Source organism: Podarcis muralis, chromosome 6 (assembly GCF_964188315.1).
Source record: "Podarcis muralis chromosome 6, rPodMur119.hap1.1, whole genome shotgun sequence".
Classification (NCBI taxonomy): domain Eukaryota; kingdom Metazoa; phylum Chordata; class Lepidosauria; order Squamata; family Lacertidae; genus Podarcis; species Podarcis muralis.
Genome location: NC_135660.1, coordinates 96,345,396 through 96,364,653, shown reverse-complemented (window position 1 = coordinate 96,364,653; position 19,258 = coordinate 96,345,396). Strand labels below are relative to the sequence as shown.

At 42.5% G+C, this 19,258-nt stretch overlaps 1 protein-coding gene across 5 annotated transcripts in view; it reads right to left on the bottom strand.

Annotated features, from left to right (window-relative positions):
• PCLO (piccolo presynaptic cytomatrix protein) overlaps positions 1-19,258 on the bottom strand; it is a 217,583-nt gene that overhangs the window by 171,891 nt on the left and 26,434 nt on the right. For all 5 annotated transcript variants that reach the window (XR_013393324.1, XM_028728766.2, XM_028728763.2 and 2 more), the window contains exon 3: positions 13,790-15,175. Coding sequence is in view for 4 of the 5 variants with exons in the window: in XM_028728766.2 (XP_028584599.2) it covers positions 13,790-15,175 (1,386 nt within the window). In the remaining variant the exon portion in view is untranslated. The remainder of the gene's footprint in view (positions 1-13,789; positions 15,176-19,258) is intronic.

Sequence of the window (19,258 nt, the reverse complement as noted above, 5' to 3'; positions counted from 1 at the left end):
GAATTGGTCATTCAATGCATAATTCCGTAATTGTTCATTAGTCCATGGTATAATATAGATAAACAGCCAGAACAAAATGGGACAGAGTTCATCTTGGGTGATTTCAGCTCTTGAAACACCAACACCTAGTGTTTCTGCTAGTTACAAATGTTAGAGATAGTTCTTAATTTCTGATGGAAACATGTTACAGATGAAGCCAGCCTAGAAGACACAAGCTTTACCCCAACTATCCCTTTCTGTGGGTGGGATGTTTGGTTTGGTTTGGTTTGGTTTGGTTTGGTTTGGTTGGGATTGCTGTTGTTTATTTTTTATTATGTATTTTATTTTTTATTTTTTAAAGGTTGTGAACCACCCTGTGATCTTTGGATGAAGGGCTGTATACAAATTAATAAATAATAATAATTTACTAATTCCATGTAGACCAATCTTTCTGCAAAACCTCAAACCAAAAAACACCAGGAGGTAGGCAGAGTACTGGGGTAAAATGTAAAGAGCCAGATTGCAAAAGCAACAGTCAAACGTACTGCCCTCCCATTGGCTGAACATTCTCTGCAGTATATCAGCCAGCAAAGAGAAAGAAAATGTTCTCAATATTTAACTGAATCCCACATTAAAAGGAGTGCAGATGAAGCCTGTTAAGTTGTGGGCGAACATAGCAGACGACACAGCGATTTCTCCAGAGCAGCTCTTTATTTTGTAAGCTGGAACAGGACTGAACAGCAAACAGCTCAGCCGGCCTGCTTTTATAGGCAGCCGGCTGTCAACATTGTAGCAACAACAACCCAGGGTTTCCCGCCTAAAATAACTGACGTGGACCTGAGTGAAAACTATCTACAGTATCCCCCTGCTGGCCCAGGGTGAGAACTTCAGTACATAACAAAGCCCCTATACAATAGTAGCACAACACTTGCTTACACACACAGACCCACACACACACAGAGGGGGGGGATTGAGTTGCACTGTGGTAGGCACTCAAGTGAAAGAAACTGAATGAAAAAGTTGGGCACTAGTATTGATGGTCCCTACACAGCAGACATGGGTAGCAGGACTTAAAATGTAATTAAAGATTTTCCTCGTTTACAAAAGCACATGCATCGTCTCTTCCTTCAGGTTGTGTTTTCTACAGATCAGTTACATTTGTTGTGAGACACTGGTGTTATATGCAGTATGGTGGAACCTTGGTTTTCCAACGTAATCCATTCTGGAAGTCCGTTCAACTTCCGAAATGATCAAAAACCAGGGATCAAAGGGCTGGCTGCAAAGTCAATGGGGGGAAAAATGAAAAACGCGCCTCAAAAGCCGTTCGACTTCCAAGGCGCATTTGAAAAAGGAAGCATTCACTCTCAGGTTTTCGGCATTTGGCTTCCGAAACGTTCGGCAGCCGAGATGTTTGAAAACGGAGGTTTGATTGTATAGGGTTCGGAAGAAAGGGTGGGGGGAGCTTATGTTCTTTTACGTAGTATATGCATGGGGTTTTTGTGTCATTTGGGTAGGTACTCCTTCTATTCGCTTGTTATGTTTCATTGGTGATGAGAGAGGTTGGGGTATGAGGCCTAAGGTATTATTGAATGCCTTTGGTTGGCTACAGTGGCATTTGTTTGTGCATGTTTGAGAGGTGTTGTTGTTGGGTTAAGTTAGCCATATTGAATCGTATGCTGCCGGTGGGTTCATGTTGTTGTGTTGTTGGGCTGTGTAGGTGATAAAGGGGAGCCATAATGTATTTGATTAAAACGTCTTTGTGCCCCATATAGTGCAAAAACCTTCCTTCCTAAGATGGTTTAAAAATATAAAAAACAGTTAAAATACGATTAACTAAATGAGCAACATTATAATAACATTTTAAATTATATGCCAAATGTATTGTATTGTTTAATATCAACAACAGCCAGCAATTATAATATGCAAAATGTATATAAGAAAGTTGGGGGAAGGAGCATCTGACCAAAAGTGAACAAGAAAGACTGTGCAGCCAAAGAAAGAAGTTGAATGTAGAGACTACTCTGGCATAAGTTTTCAGTTATCATATGGCCAGAGGAATGTGCCTAATTGTTCATCTAGTCTAGAAATGTCTATTCTACTAGCAACTGTCCTCCAGGATCTCTGCCAAAAGTCTTTAATGTCACTCGTTCATCTCCATCACCGGTTTTGAACCCAGAACCTCCTTTGTGCAAAGCAAGTGTTCTACTGCGGAGTTTTCTTCCACAGTTTCTGATTTCTCAATCACCCCAGAAGACATCAGATTAATGGGAAGTCCCCAGTGGCTGAAGCAGACTCCAAGTGGCCCTTTCAAGACGCTCAAACTATAAATAAGGATGCTAATGTTTTCTGGCAGGTTGTCTGTTCCTCCAACAGCTAGGTGCCAAGCAATTCAGCAGGTGGAAATCTTCCAGAAAAGGTTCACCTGTTGCAAATCAGATTCTGGTGCAGTTGTTAAAGACAATGGGAGCTTTGCAGACAGAATGGGTTAAGCTAACTGTAAACGCTAGCGAAGCCGCCTGCATTCATTTCACAAGCACATCTGTGGCTGTCACTGGGTGAATCAGCAAACTAAATAGAATATTCTAAGACTTCAATAGCTATACAAGTACATAAACTCTGATAAAAGAACCTGATTGAATCATTTCAAATTTTGCTGAGGCATGCTTGCTCAGATTGCATTTTTCTGTTCCAAATCATATCAGGTTCATTGTAGACCATGACAGCAGCAGCAGCTCTTAGCTGTATGTTTGAAAAGTAGAGGAAAGAATGAATAAATATTTATTCATTTCATTCTCAAATGTGTTCTCAACTTTCCATTCAAATAGCTTCAAGGTAAAAACAGTAAAACAATGGCTTAAAGAATAAAATGAATCAGAATCTAAAATGATAACAGTAGCGCAATGCATTTCAAATGTCTTTGACTTGGTTCCTAAAAATCAGAAGGAAATTAGGCCTATTGACTTGATGAGGCAGCAGATTATAGAAATAAAATGCCCATTCCAGAAAAGATCTAACAGAGAAGATGGACCATTAGCATTGCTTCTGAGAAGGAAGCAACTTTGCTCCAACTCTCAATATAGAAGGAGGTTTAAATCTTCCCCATTGTTTCATTTTCCTTCTCTGACTGCAGAGAAATGCACACATATTGTTAAACTCACAGCTATCAGTTATAGCACCCTTGCCTTTAAGCAGATCACTCCACTGTAATTTTACAACATCTTTTATTGAATTAGATATGAATTGGAGATTGGTAAATATAAAAGTTTTTCCCGTGTGACAGATTTAATCATGTGATATATATTTATTTGCTTACTTACAATATTGAAGTGCTGGATTTTATACTAATTTATCTTAGTGTTCTAATTTCTATTTATGATATAACCCCGTGTTCTCTCATTTTTTGTGTTGCTTAATGCTCTAATGTTTCAAAAACTACTGGCTGCCAATTAGGGACCCTGAACCCTTGAAGATTGTCTCACCAGTGGATATATCCAGTGGATCACTGCTTTCTGCAGGAGCCAAAGGCAGAGCCCATCTCTCCAGGAGATCCTTTCGGAATTAGACATAGTTGCACATATTACTTGAGGGGCACTTATTAATCAATTCAATTAACTGATTACTGTTCAAGTTCTAAATACTAATTTTAAACAAAAGTGGGTTTTTAAGGATTTTCGGGGGGGGGAACAGACTTTTTAAATAAATAGCTCATTACTTCATTTTTATTATTGTTTCTAATATTATCAGTATTCATATAATATTACCTTGTTGTTTGTTGTGAGAAAAGTATTTAATGGGGTCTCTCTCTCTCTCTCTCTCTCTCTCTCTCTCTCTCTCTCTCTCTCTCTCTCTCTGTATTATATAATAATAAATATATTACACATGCCCCACAGTAGGGGAGAAGTTTTTCCCAAGAAAATTTTCCTTGGTTGACCCCACTTCAAAGCCTCCCTAATTCCATGTCTTAAACCTCTGTACGAACTCTGGAGATGGAGTCAAGTTATGCTTTTATGCTTGAGATTTGCTGAGGCTGAAATCAAGAGAGCCAATAACATGTAGAGAACTGGATATTTAATACTCAGAGACACTTGAAATGATGCTGTAGTTTTGGGCAGTTACTCAACAAACATATTTCTTTTTTATTTTTTAAAATAGTGATTACTATGTCAAAGAGGAAGCCCTCTCCTGCAACATTAAATTGCAAGGGGGTATATGAATCCACTTTTTTTATTTTGATGATGAAGTATACCTGCCAAGAGCCAATGATAAGACAGAGAAAAATAGAATGGAGGGAGGTTAACCACTCTCCTCATGATTCAGCAGAATCCATTAGTTTAACAAGTCTATAAATAAGTGTGTGTTGACAGGTGGAAATCTTCACCACAAGTTCTGCAAATCCCTAGATCAAGAAGTTCAAAGCAGGACTGAGCATCCACATTACTTCCATAGCAACTTTTGAGTGTTAATAGTGCTTCACATATATTATCTTTGAAAATCTGTATATTTGTAAGGAAATTCAGAATTATCAAATTATTGAAACTGCAAGACTGAGCAGCTGAAAGACAGAGAGAGGCTTGCCACAAGCTGCTACAGATATGGAAAAGATGAACTACCAGACATTTTCCAGCTAACATTCTGAGGTATTGTACCAAGCTTATATTGGATCTGCTGAAAGGTCTCTGTTTTTCCCATCGCAGCCTGAAGACTGTAGCTTTCAAAGACCACCCACAATTCCAGTGATGAAAACCAACAGCAGGCACACAAACCCAACTGTCTCTTTAGAGCATTCTCATTCAACCTCTGTGAGACAACTGCTACAGAAGACGCAAACTGCATTTCCCACAGAAGTGCCACAAACTGTAACACACCACAGTGACCTATATAAAAGAGGCCAATAAACTAAGAATAATAATAAACATTATAATGCTTGGAATGACATGTTTAGCCATCAGCAGAAAATGATTAAGCTCCATGCCATGCATTAACTTCTATCTTGTCACCTCTTCCTTGTATTCTCTCTAAACTTAAAATGTCCCAAATGTTGCTCCATCCCCTCGATTATTTTGGTTGCCCTTTCCTGAACATTTCCAGATCCATGATATCCTTTTTGAGATACCCATGGCAACTCCATCCTCTCCCTCTTCTAAGACAAACCCTTCCCTTGTGAAAGTAGACTCTTAAAAAGGAATCCTCAAACAAGAACTTGGGTTTGGTCCTGTTCCCACAGCACACTATGACTCTGTGAAAAGCTTGAAAACGTTTACAGTGGTACCTCTGGTTGAGATTGGGATCCATTCCAGAGGCCTGTTTGCAACATGAAAAGAGCGCAACCCGCAGTGGCATGTCTGCGCACACACGGGTTGCGATTTGCCGCTTCTGTGCATGCGCGTGATGTCATTTCACACTTCTGCGCATGGCGAGTGGCAAAACCCGGAAGTAACACTTTCCGGTACTTCCGGGTTGCCGTGGGACGTAACCTGAAAGAACGTAACATGAAGTGGACGTAACATGAGGTATGACTGTATTCTGTATATGTGAAAAATAACATGTGTGGTTAACATCACTTAGAATCATAGAATTATACAGCTGGAAGGGACCCTGAGGGTCATCTAGTGCAGGGGTCGGAAAGGTTTACGGGCCGTGGGCCAGATCACTCTCAAGGAGATCGTCTGTGGGCCGGACTGACATAGCGTGATGCCAGAAATCGCGTCTGCGTATGTCTGCGGCACCAGAAATCGCTTCTGTGCATGCCCAGACACCAAAAATCATGCCTGAACAGAAGCGATTTTCAGCATCTGGACATGCGCAGACACAATTTCCGGCACCGCTTGGCAAGTCCCTGCACCGTGCCGGTTTAGCACAGCGCGCGGAGGACTCGCCGAGCGGACAGCGAGTTTGGGGGCAGCTTGTGGGCCGGTAAAACAGTCTTCGTGGGCTGCATCCAGCCCACGGGCCACACGTTGCCAACCCCTTGCAATGCAGGAATAGGCAGCTGTCCCATGTGGGTATGGAACCTGCACCCTTGCGGTTATCGGCACCATGCTCTTTTGAGCACCACGCTCTAACCAACAGGATGGTGCTAGACTGCATCTTCCATACTTCCGAACAATTGTTTTCCCAGCCATGCTCTGTTACCTTTTCTACTAAATGAATTAGAGATTATGATGTAAGCATTTGTCATCACAGCACAGGGAGATGAACCTTCTGTTTGTGTGCCTATTGGGGGAGAGATGCTAGGTTCCCATATATTATTCCAATCATCTTCACATTACTTTACAGTGCAGTGCAGAAGCACTGACAAACACAGAGAAAGGAATCCCTTTATTATACAGTATTGTTTTAACAAGTGTTATATTATAATTAGATTTACAGTATATTAGATTTTCAGCACTGGAGCTCTTGGAATTGTCTCTCACTATATTCTATGTTACCATTACTTCATCTGGGCACCCCCATGAAAACAGGTGAAGGAATACACTCATCTGGTCATAAATTATCAACTGCACGGTTGAAAGAGCAATTATGTTTCCTAAATCCTTGCTACTTTTCAATATATATATTTTTAACAACACAAACACAGAGAGCAGAATGCAATCCTTAAGAAGTAAACAGAAGGATAGAAAGACTGGCAGCATAACAAGCGTGGTGAGAAAAGAAAATGGACACATTTCCAAATTTCTGAATCAAGCTAGTCATTAGGTGCAAAAGATGAGACAACGTTCGTCAAAGAGACTGAAAGAGCTGTAAGGAAACTGGCAGGCATTTGAAAAGCTATTTATAAAGGAAAACTGGCATTGATTAGATTTGATTTAAAGGGTGTAACAAAAAACATCTGTCAGCCACCAACTAAGTCATGTTTGTATGCTATCTTATGTAAACACAGTTCAGACTTGGTTCAGTGGTCCGGGTCTGGGGGAGTGGGGATGTAGCATGTGAACAGGTTGACTTCCTCAAAACAAGAAAGGTGCACCCCCCGCCCCCGAACAAAACATCATGATTTCCAGACAGAAGTCCATATATACATAATGTGAAATCCAAGGGACACTTTGACTCCAGTACTGTATATAAAAGCCACTGGCAGCTTTCTTACAGGGCCAATCAAAGCTTTCAGTTTCACTTGCTCTTCTCCCTCTGCAATCAGGGGAAAGAAGGGATATCACTATAGTCTAGTCTGGCATCCTAACTTGATTTTAAATAACAGAGAAAGCACAGCTAATGGGTCAGTGAGGTGCATGTACCACATCCACTGCCATATGTGTGGTGTAGCAGGATCTGTTCACACCAGTATATGTATCCCTTAATCCCTCGGCCCTTGCTTACACAACACTTGATGAACGAATATATAAATGGACTTCTCTGAAAAGTATTATGTGGTGGGTGACAGGAAATCAGTGTTTTTCTAAAACCTACAAAGGCTCTTTCTTTCACAACAGCCATCGAGTGAATGTGTGAACAGGGCTTTAAGTACGCAACATACTCTTAAGCAGTGGTGGCTGGTACCATTTTTACTTGGAAGGACTGCAAATTTGTAAACTTGTTGTTTTCCTCACGACAGGACTTGTACAGTACATATTTAGGAAAAAGTGTGACATTACACATGTCAGAGAGCTACTGAACACATGTAATGCGGACGCGGGTGGCGCTGTGGTCTAAACCACAGAGCCTAGGGGTTGCTGATTGGAAGGTCGGCAGTTCGAATCCCCACAACGGGGCGAGCTCCCGTTGCTCGGTCCCTGCTCCTGCCCACCTAGCAGTTTGGAAGCACGCCAAAAAGGGCAAGGCGATGAATAGGTACCACTCTGGCAGGAAGGTAAACGGCATTTCCATGCACTGCTCTGGTTTGCCAGAAGAAGCTTAGTCATTCTGTCCACATGACCTGGAAGCTGTCTGCAGACAAACACCGGCTCCCTCGGCCTATAGAGTGAGATGAGCACGCAACCCCAGAGACATTCACGACTGGACCTAATGGTCAGGGGTCCCTTTACCTTTTAATGCGGAGCTGGTGCATTGAGGGGACTGGCAGGAACTGCATGCGCTCACTCCCCTGCATGAGATAGGCCACGCAGGGTAAAGCATCTGGTCTAGCCCTTAGTTTGACCCTAAGCAGGGATGCAACAGCACTCAGTCTTCTGCTTAAACAGTAGTACAACACTGGTTTTCTGCAGGGTATTCTTTTGACACCATTGTTCTGTCTAATTCAATAAACATGCCGCCCCCTTTGGCTTCATTAGACATAGGAATTGTCAGATTCAGCTTTATCTTCATGTCAGATTGTGTTATCGTTTATCTGAAGCTGTATTTGTTTTCCATACATAGAAGATGGTCCTTCAGGCAGTCTGCATTTTAGTCAATTTGTCTGTCATTATTCATGACAATGCATATTACAGTGTTAATGAGCATGTGATTGAGATGTCTGTCAGATATACTGCAGCCCCTGCAAGTATCTGATGTTGCTTTTTCCATCTTTTAATGACTATTTGTTTTTAAACAGTCCTTTCATTATCTCCCTCAGAAGTTGACAGCTTATCATGGCAAGTATTTTAGGTTGAAGCAGAACTGGCAAGGAGAATGAAGGCTGCATCTACACTACAGACCTAAATTGATTTAGCTGCCATAGCTTCCTTGCAAAAAAACCCTAAACTAAACTTTGGGGAGTTACAGTCCTGTGTGGAGGCTGGAGCTCTTTCAAAGAGAATTCTCTCTCATTTTCTAAAAACTTCGATTCCCCATGTGAAAATCACTTGGTTGGCTTTCCTATATATATAAAAGGATATCAACTACTTAGTGTTTGCCTATTCACACTGAACTGTAGGTAGCATACAGGCATTCTGTTCCTTCATGTATATCAGAAGCGGTTCTCCCAGTGGACAACAGGGCAGTGCTGGCTTACCAGATGTGGTGTCAATACCACTTAGCAGATGTGGGAAGACTGGGGCAGCACAGGTGAGCCACTTGTAATGCAAGTGTGGTTTAGTGGAGGCAGGGCCAGCGCACTGGGAGAAGATGCATGAAATTGCGCCTTTCCACAAAACAGGCCAGATTGGTGGGCTGGGAGACGGACAGTGCAATTTAGCCTATGTGTTATGCGGGAGAGCTGTGACTGCATCTCCAATATATATTTTTCTTCTTCTAAAACCAACTGGGGAGTACAGTGGGGACTGGGCCATGATGCAGAGGGAAGGGTAATGCTTCCATACTGTGCCCAATCTCCAATACAAAATACATCCACACAAGCACTCTGGTAGTTGGAGAAGGTAAAGCATAAAGTCTTGCATGCTTTCCCTTCTGTGAGCAGTAACAGTGGTGGCGTTTTAGGATGATTCGCACTGTAGAATCAGCATAGGGAAAAGATAGAAGTCATGATCCCAGTACATTTCCTTCTACTGGTCTGCTGTTAAGGACAAGGAGAATATGCTTGGAATTCCAGTCCCAGATCTGACAAATTATGTGCAGTTTGGCTCTTAGCTGTGTGTTTGCAAGGGCTCTGATGAAGATGGAGGGATTCTTGTTGAACAGAGATTCTGCTCCCTTCGATATTGGGGCCAGCAGCAAAAAATAATTTTCATGGTATAACAGTGCTTACATCTTTGAGATCAGGTCTCAATTTAACTATTTTCACTGATTCCAAAGAGGAATTTGAACCAGGAAATCTTTTAAATTCTGTAATCCTTCCTCCCGATTTATTTCTTTAAACATGCCTTATACATTCAGTTTATCCTTTCGTTTGGCACAATAACTAGATTAATTCCAAACAAATAGCCGCATTAAAAAGACACACACAGTGCCAGGAACTAAACAAAACTAAAACAGAAGACCAGCATATGGTGCACTGAGTCCTGACCTAAAAAGACTAGAGAATACAACAGCCACATCCAACTCAGCCTTTAAAATGTGATTAATGATTACCATAACTTTTTTTTTACTAGAAAGCAATGTACTTCAATACTATATTTGAGCGTTGTTTTTGTTTGTTTTTTAAAAAAGAAAAACCCTGTTAATTGATCAATAGGGGACATGGGTGGCACTGTGGTCTAAACCACTGAGCCTAGGGCTTGCCAATCGGAAGTTCGGCGGTTCGAATCCCCGCGACAGGGTGAGCTCCCATTGCTTGGTCCCAGTTCCTGCCAACCTAGCAGCTCAAGCACGCCAAAAAGTGCAAGTAAATAAATAGGTACCGCTCCGGCGGGAAAGTAAACGGCGTTTCCATGCACTGCTCTGGTTTCTACAGAAGTGGCTTAGTCATGCTGGCCACATGACCTGGAAAAACTGGCTGCGGACAAACGTCAGCTCCCTCGGTCACTAAAGTGAGATGAGCGCCGCAACCCCAGAGATGTTTGCAACTGGACTTAACTGTCAGGAGTCCTTTACCTTTTTAATAAATAATACTTCAAGCCTGTAACAACTGGATGTCTTTAGGAAATCCTTACCCCCCACACAACAATAAGAACAGTTTTCCCCAGACAGATGGCGGAGCTACATATACAATTCCAAAGATTATATTTCTTATGTAACAGTGCCAGAACAAAATGGTGTTAATAATATTTTTCTTCCAAGTCAAAAGTCCAAGATTCCCTTCTTTCAAATACACTCATCATTTGCCGATCTGAAATCTCAAAGCAGATCTCAGATGGGCAAATAACTCGTATACACAATGAGACAAGACTGCCTGTACCAAATCAGCTGCCTCTCCCTTCAAAATTCTAGGAGGTGATGAGTTGCCCAAAGCAACCGAGCCAGCTTCACAGCTGAGCACCAAGTCTCGATGTCCCTTTTCCAAGTCCGCTACACCACTATAATGATTTCACAAGGCAAACAAGGCAGCCCACTGTGACTTTGCCATCCGCCTGTCCAAGTCAGAACAAAGACAACTTCCTTTCATTTGGCTTGATTGTAATCCAACTGGCCCTGTGACACAGGTCACTGAAATTCACATTAGTTTTGGACTAAATTGTGTTTTCACTCTGAGGAGAGCACATTTTCTCATTTGAAAGTTAAATTTCTGAAAGTGAACAGACAGTTCCTAATTACTAAATAAATATCATGCTTGCACAAGAATGCACCTCTCAAAACAGTTCATATAACATCAGAGAATCGTAGGTTTGTAGAGTTGGAAGGAAACCTCTGCAATGCAGGAATCTCTACTAAAACATCCATGGCAGATGGGATACAGGCTGCCCACTGTTTACACGGGGGTTACGTTCTGAGGCACTGCACGAGTCAGAAAAATCACATATAATTGAAACCCATTGAAAAAGCCTGCAAACATCCTGCCTCGCCCCCATTCCACCCTTTCAGTGATGTTTTAGGAACATCTTTATGATGTTTCCAGGTCACTTCTGGGTTCAGAACAATGCACAGATACTTGGTCACACAAAAACTGGACGCGTGTAAGTGGGGGTCTGCCTGCAAATTAAAATCAGATTGTGTTTAATAGATCATAGATAAGGAGATGAACAATTGTACTGATTACTTGTTTTTTAATTATTAGTTTCCCCCCAATGTTTTTGCTGTTCTCATTTTACCTGTAAGCCCCCCCTGAATAAGGCGGGGTTTAAATAAATATGTAATCGTAAATATGTGATCATGATAGCCTCACCACCTCCACTCCAGCTTCTTCTGTGGCTTAAAGGCAGCAGCATGAACCCAGCAGCTAACAGCAGTGCCAGCTCAACTCACGTCAATTATGACTTGGGTTCTTTACTTGCACTGGAAGCCTGAGGAAGGGTCCCTTGCTGCCTTGTCACAAGCGGGGGAAGTGGTGTCTGAACAAAAACCTGCCTTTTAAAAATAATAATAATGAAACCCACAACAGATTTCAAATTTGGTTCTTGAGATTGCATCCTTTTAAACTAATCCTTGATGCCTCTGGATCACACCCTGCACTACATCCATGGTCTGTGGGGCACTTTGTTAGCTAGGTTTTGTTTTAAGGAATAAAACATCTCCTCACCAACCAGTCACAGGCAAGTTAGATTTTTCCTATCCCTGTAATCTACTGATGGTTAGATTTCCCCTTTAGTTTTTATTGTGCAATTTCCCCCTAATATGATTCTTATCATCATCACGGTCATCAGCAACAACAGAATGCATGTTCAAACATCTTCCCAGCAGGGAACCCAACCCTCCAAACCCCAAACTGAAATTAATCAACTTATAAACCAAATGAAGTCAATATTCTTTAGGTTTCCATTGGCATCACTGCACAAAATGGTCACTGCTGCGGTGCTTCATTTGTGAGCATCTGCAGCTCCTGTGTTTTCTCCTTCCATGTGTACTAAAAATAGAACTACCTTCACTGCAAGTCCACAGGACGGCTAATTAAGGAGTTAGTAAACAGTGCTCCTCCCCGCTGGGCGAATCATTGGGTAAGAACATTGGCTAAGATTCATGATAATCCATCAGAGTACGTATGACCCTATGGGCCTTTGAAATCTATAAATTCTCATTTATTAAATCGTCAGCTGTTTACTTTTTAGACAACCTGGCATTAAGGTAAATATAAATCAGATGGTTGGGTTAATCAGAAACCAAAACCTCTTATTTTCTATGGAAGCCATTAAACAATAGGCTCTGAGCTGACATGTAAATCAACATTTGTGTTTTACATGAGCTCAGAATCTTTTTCTGTTTCTCTTCATAGAGGTTGTTTCAAGTTGAAAAGATTCCCGGCGTGCTACAAATGGACAATGACATCTCACTGGTGAGAATAATACATCTTTGTTCTCTCTCATGTACCAGCCTTAGGCTTATGGAAGGATGTGCAGAAGAAGTCAGCTGATGTTCCTGTTTCTTTGCTTCCAGGTAATGGGTACAGTGGCTCTAAACTAGCTGGTGAAAGGTAGGGTACATGCTCTACAGTTTAAGGCATAGTATCTTCTTACTCAGAGCTCACATACTTCTGTGCCAAAGTCTTTGGGTGTTTCACAAACAATCCCAAACCATATGTAATCAAAGATCAACCAACGTTCTGCAAAACAAATCCCACAAGACTTAAATTAAACATATTCAGCTACTCAATGGTCAACCCAAACCAGGACAATAACAAAGCCAAAGAGATCAAACCAGAAAACCAGAATTAACAGAAGAAAAACAGGATAATGTTAAGGGGCTGCAAGACCAAAAGGGGACTTTCAAATTGGCTTCTACCAATAGTAGCTGCAAAGCTGCCAGTCATATTTAGTTTCAAAATCTAGGAAAGATGTATCAAATTTATTCTTAAAAAACAAAAACAAAAAACTTCCTCAGTTGGAAGCAGGAAGTTCATTTTACAAGACGGTGTTTTGCTTACCATCTACAACATTTCCCAAACACACAAAGTAAGATGCAAAATGCAAGAAGGGGAAAAATACAGGAAGCTGTTCTACATGTCACTTTTTCAAGCACTATGCTGAAATTGGAAAGACATCAGACAAGTAAGTAAATAAACTGCAGGCATCCGTCACCCAGTCTTGTGGTAAGTGAATCTAAGGCAAACACTCTTGCCATCCCAGCCTGGCAGAAATATCCACAGAGCAAATTACAGAAGATAATATAGTCCCTAAGCGTAGCCTTTTTCTCCTCTGCATTTACACATTTGTTCAAACTTCACAGTGAAATCGCATATAGATATGAAAAACTGTATATAACACACAAAAAGAATGGCTAGCAAACCCATATACTTACAGTGCAATGGTATGCATGCCTACTTGGAAACATTCTACACTGAACTGAATGGCGCTTACTCCCAGGAAGACTGATCAAATGTTCTTCCGTATTCGAGGCTTACAAAACAGTGGTTCACAAAAATCTTAATGCAAAATAAAATGTTGCCTACCTCAGTTATGTGCGGCATTGGGTTAAATCCACAGAGATTGCACACGACGTTATGGCATTCGGTACATGTATTATAGTTGGGAGGATCCTTAGAACTAACATTTAGCTCAGTTTTACAGAGAGGACAAGAAGATGCTGGCTGTGAAGGAGGCTCCGTTTTTGGTGCCTCGGCACTTTGCTTCGCTTCAACAGCTGGAGGCTTGATGTCTTTGGCAGGCAAAGCCTTCTTCCCAGCGTCTGTTTCCTTAACAGTGGAGGCGCCATCAGCTTTGGGTGGCTCTGGTTTTTCTGCCACAGGAGGCCTTGTTTCTTTCTTCACAGGTGTTGCTTTGGGAGATGGCTGGGATTGACGGGTATCTTTTTGTGGGGCAGGAGGCTGTGCTGCAGGAGGCGGTTGCTTTGAGGGGGACCCAGATGGTGGACCCTGTGGTTGAGCTCCTGGCTGGCCTGCTGTAGAGATTAAATTGGAAGCCTGGCTGAAAATTGAAGCACCAAATCCAAAGAGCTTCCCGGTGACTCTTTCTTGGGGGGTTGTTGGCTGCGGTTTGGGAGCATCTGTGATGCCTCCTATGTTGAGACTGAATAATCTAGATTGCTCTGGGGCTTTGGGAGGCTGCTGAGCTTGTGGCTGAGCCTGGGTGGGTTTGGGCCCTGTGGTGCCTTGTTGCCCTTTGGGAGCCTGCTTGGTGTCTGGCTTAGGAGCCGCCTGGGGTTGCCTTTTCTTAGGGTCTTCTTTCACCTCACCTGGTTCGCCTACCTTCTGCGCCTTAGAATCCAACCCAGGTTGAGGCTGAGGAACAAGTTTGGGATCCGACTTCTGACGAGACACTTGAGACGAAGTTTTGGAATCTGGAGGAGCAGCTTTATCTACAGATGGAGGTGTGTCTTGAGACGACTTAGCAGGCTCCGATCTCTGAGTCTGTGCCACTTTCTGTTGAGCGAGTGCGGCTTTCGGGCCGGGTGAATCTTGTTTGGTATCTGATGGTGGTGTAGGCACAGTATCGCTTGTAGGTTTCTGAGTACTAGCTTGCTTCTGTTTGTCTTCAACCAATGGCGGCTTAGCTTGGTCAGATTTGGGGGCCGGTTCTGTTGGCTGAGTTTCAGCAGGGGGAAGTTTTGGTTTTGCAGGAGGAGAACTGGGCACGGTTGGCTGCTTTATTTGTGTTGGTGGCTTTTTGTGTTCAGGTGACTGGGTAACATCAGGTTTTAGAGGAACATCTTTCTTCTGTGTCGATTGCTGTGGCTGGGAAACCGGTTTGCTTGCTGCAGTTGGCGCAGGCATCTTTTGCTTGGGTGCAGAGGGCTGTGGTCCAGGGCCAGGACCTGGAGCCAAATCACCGCCTAAAGCTCTCTGCATCTGGCAGTTTAAACAAAGCCATTCTTTAATCTGTGAGAGAATGAAAAAAAGATTAAATAGCCAGATAGAATCACATCATGAATAGTGCAAACATCCTGTTCACATGTTTTAAAGGGGAGAGTAGCCCAGCTGATCACATCCATATTCTCCTTTTAAAGTTTACAAATTACGTTAGCATGGACACTGGTACCAGAGCCTACAATAAACCCAGATGCCAACTTTGCTGCCACATACACCCAGACAACACCATCACTGGACCCAACAACATCAAACATACCATCCCAGGCCCATTTAATTGCCCGTCTTCTAACATTGTGTATGCCATCAAATGCCAGCAGTGCCCTTCAGTTCTCTATATTGGACAAACAGGCCAAACCCTATGGCAAAAGATAAATGGACATACCGTAGATTCCGGCATATTAGGCGACTGGGCGTATTAGACGACCCCCCAAATTGGCAGCTGCAATTGGCAGATGTCTTATAAGCCCAGTTGCCCAATACGCTGGGCAGCAACAGGGGTGCGCTCAGCTCCGCGCTGGGAGAAAGCCACCCGGGACGGAGCTGAGCTTGCCCCCCGCTGCTGCTGCTTCGGAGCCGCCACTGCCACCGCCGCAGAGGGGGCAGGCTCTGCTCCGCGCCACCCATACCCTGCGTATAAGGTGACCCCCGACTTTGGAGAAGATTTTCCGGGGTTCAAAAGTCGCCTTATACACCGGAATCTACGGTATATCTGACATCAGGAATCACAAGATAAAGAAACCAGTAGGAGAACACTTCAAATCTCTAGGACACTTAATACAGGATTTCAAAGCAGCTGTCTTATTACAAAAGAATTTCAGAAACAGACTTGAAAGAGAAGTTGCTGAATTACAACTTATCACTAAACTGAAAACTATGGAGAGACCTGGTCTTAATAGAGATATTAAATCCCTGTCTCATTACATACTATCCATTGCTTTTTCCTGTAGGACTAATTGCAGTCCTTAACAGTTGTCAACAGGTTTACCATAGCCATTGAGTCAATCACCCATCTCCTACTACCTGCCTGAGAAAAACCCCACCCTTCCACTATATATAAAGGTCTGGTGACTTCCGTTTCAGTGTATCTGAAGAAGTGTGCCTGCACATGAAAGCTTATACCAAGAACAAACTTAGTTGGTCTCTAAGGTACTACTGGTCAATTTTTTTATTTTATATATATATATTTTAGCAGTATGATTACTGCATCCCCGCCGATAACTGCTTCATGTCAGCTGATGAATTTCTCACCTGCTCAATAACGACAATTTTATAATTTGTTTGGCTTTGTCCCAAACAGTGCAGATAAGGATTTAGATAAATAAAATAAACAAGTTGGGCACACATAACCCACTCCTCATTATGTGTTTTGCACAGATGTGTGATTTACATTTCCCCTCATGTTATTTGTCATCTAATGAAAAACTACGTAAAGCTCTAAATCCAGCTCTAAAACTGATATCTCTGATTTTAAGGGACAGACTGAAAAGAAAATGCAACTCCTATAACTAAACACTCAAAGACCATATTAAATAAATCTTTTGCTTCTTCAAAATTTTAGATACAGTGTGACATTCATTCTGACTTAATTAATCCCATTGAAACTTCTGCTTTCGGCACAAAATTCCTTCCAAATATTTCAGTGGTAGTATCCGAATACTGAAACGTTCAAGAAGACAACTACCGCACAAGTAAGGTGTGGCACCTTAACATCCTTAATACAAAATGAAAAACACCTGTGGTAGCTTTAAGTTAACACATACTGCAAAACCAATTTGCTCTTGCTTTTGTGTTTGATAAGCACTGCCCAGAGAGAAAAACCTTTTCCACCCTCATCTTCATCCGTAATCTGAGAGTAACATTCATCTCCCATGTCTATGGCACACATGAGATGTATTGAGTACCCTCAAGTCATAAAAAAAGAAAGAAGTCCTGCCAGTGCAAGCCCAAGAGATTTTGGCACCTGAAGCAGACCACAAAATGGCCTCTCCCACCACCACCCACCAGGGAAGAAGGGGTAAATGAAAATCTAAGGCCTGGAAATGATGCCTTATGAGGAACGGCTAAGGGAGCTGGTCATGTTTAGCCTGGAGAAGAGGAGGTTAAGGGGTGATATGATAGCCATGTTCAAATATATAAAAGGATGTCATATAGAGGAGGGAGAAAGGTTGTTTTCTGCTGCTCCAGAGAAGTGGACACAGAGCAATGGATCCAAACTACAAGAAAGAAGATTCCACCTAAACATTAGGAAGAACTTCCTGACAGTAAGAGCTGTCCGACAGTGGAATTTGCTGCCAAGGAGTGTGGTGGAGTCTCCTTCTTTGGAGGTCTTTCAGCAGAGGCTTGACAACCATATGCCAGGAGTGCTCTGATGGTGTTTCCTGCTTGGCAGGGGGTTGGACTCGATGGCCCTTGTGGTCTCTTCCAACTCTATGATTCTATGATTCTACATCAGGACCAAGGGTGGAAGGGTACCAGCAGAACCTCCTATTTGCCAAGAGGCAGCCGGAGAGGCAGAAGAAGGGGACAGAGCCAGCCTCCAAGGAGTATGCTGAAGCTGCTACTACCCTCGCAGCAACGGAAGCAGAAGCTGCTGATGCATTCCTTGGAGGCCAGATGTGCTGCCCCTGTGGATCCTGTCGCCTGAAGCAGTTGCCTCATCTTGCCTCATGGGTAGGCCAGTCCTAAGTCCTGCACTTCTCCCAGGCACACATTTCCAAAGACAATACAGCGGGGAGGGAATTGCAAAACAATACAATGAACATAAGGGTTAAAAATATATGTCATATGTGCTTCAGCCAGCGAGAGGATTAATACTGGGATTTGAGAGATTAACCTGTCTGACCTAAAATGGAATCTACTACACTTCCTGCCAGTGATTAAATTCCAGATCACATGATCTCACTGTAGTAGTAAGTTGCTGTTGCTAAGCAACAGTCACACTGGTGAGCATGAATGACTGCAGCTGATAGCTCTAGCGGTGTGGATTTAATGCATTATTACTATGTATTAAAAGTATACATCCGAACATCACAGGGTAGTTGTAATCGTTTGCTTCTCGCAGTGGGAGAACCGCCAGAAGGCCCTCCATTGAATACATGACAATGTGAGCTGGCCTTGTGAAGGCATAGGTCCTAGGCTGGCTTCCTGACAATATGCCAAGGAGTCCTCTACAGGCCCTATGCAATATATGTTCAGTTAGAAACAAATCTCTGAGGGGACAAATTCAAGGGAATGCTTCGCATCAGATGAAGAAGGTCAAGTGGGATGAAGGATGGCATGGAAAGCTAGCCAAAGCACAACATTTCGGAAGCATTTTGGTGCACAAAGAGAGCAATAAATAAATGGGGGAATCCAGGTGGGGTTTTACATGAAAATTAGCCTGTCTTTGCTTTTAAAAATACAGTCCAATGAAAGTGGCTTGTATTCATCTCTTGGCAACCGTTAGCTCTGAGCTGGGATGTACAACCACATCAAGATGGAAGATGCAGCTAGCTGGTTCAAAGGGGCCTAAATGAGCATTATGATGTGGCATCAGACCCACATCTGTACCATATACACAGCTGAAAGCCTGGTATATATCTCCTTTGCAGGAACAGGAGTCAGACAATGGTATGTACCCATAGCATGAATTAGCTGGTACTCTGTTTTCCTGTACCTGCAGGCTTCACCAATTAATAACCCTATCCATTGACTATAAATCTAGGATTAGAGAGTCAGCTTGTAGCTGAGATTATGTCCTCTCTGTTAGGACTGAGCTGTGTCATTTCTCGTTTTACGAACTGGAAAGCAGGCAACAGAAATTAGCAAGAGGATAGCTGTTGTGATGAAGAGTGGCAGACAAAAGCTAGTGGTGTGTTCATTTCTCTGTTTCTTTCTCTTGCCTGGGTTTTATATTTTAATATTTTTGTTATAGGCAAGAGAGACATAATGGGCAGAGAGGCTCCCTATAAAGATACTTCCACTGGTTTTTCTGCAAGAACTCTTAAGTTTCTTTCAATAAATCTCTGGCCACAGGTCTGCCTATAACAGGGATCGCTATCTTCTTTCGCTCACATATGTAGGATTATTTCAAACCATACACAACAAGTGGTT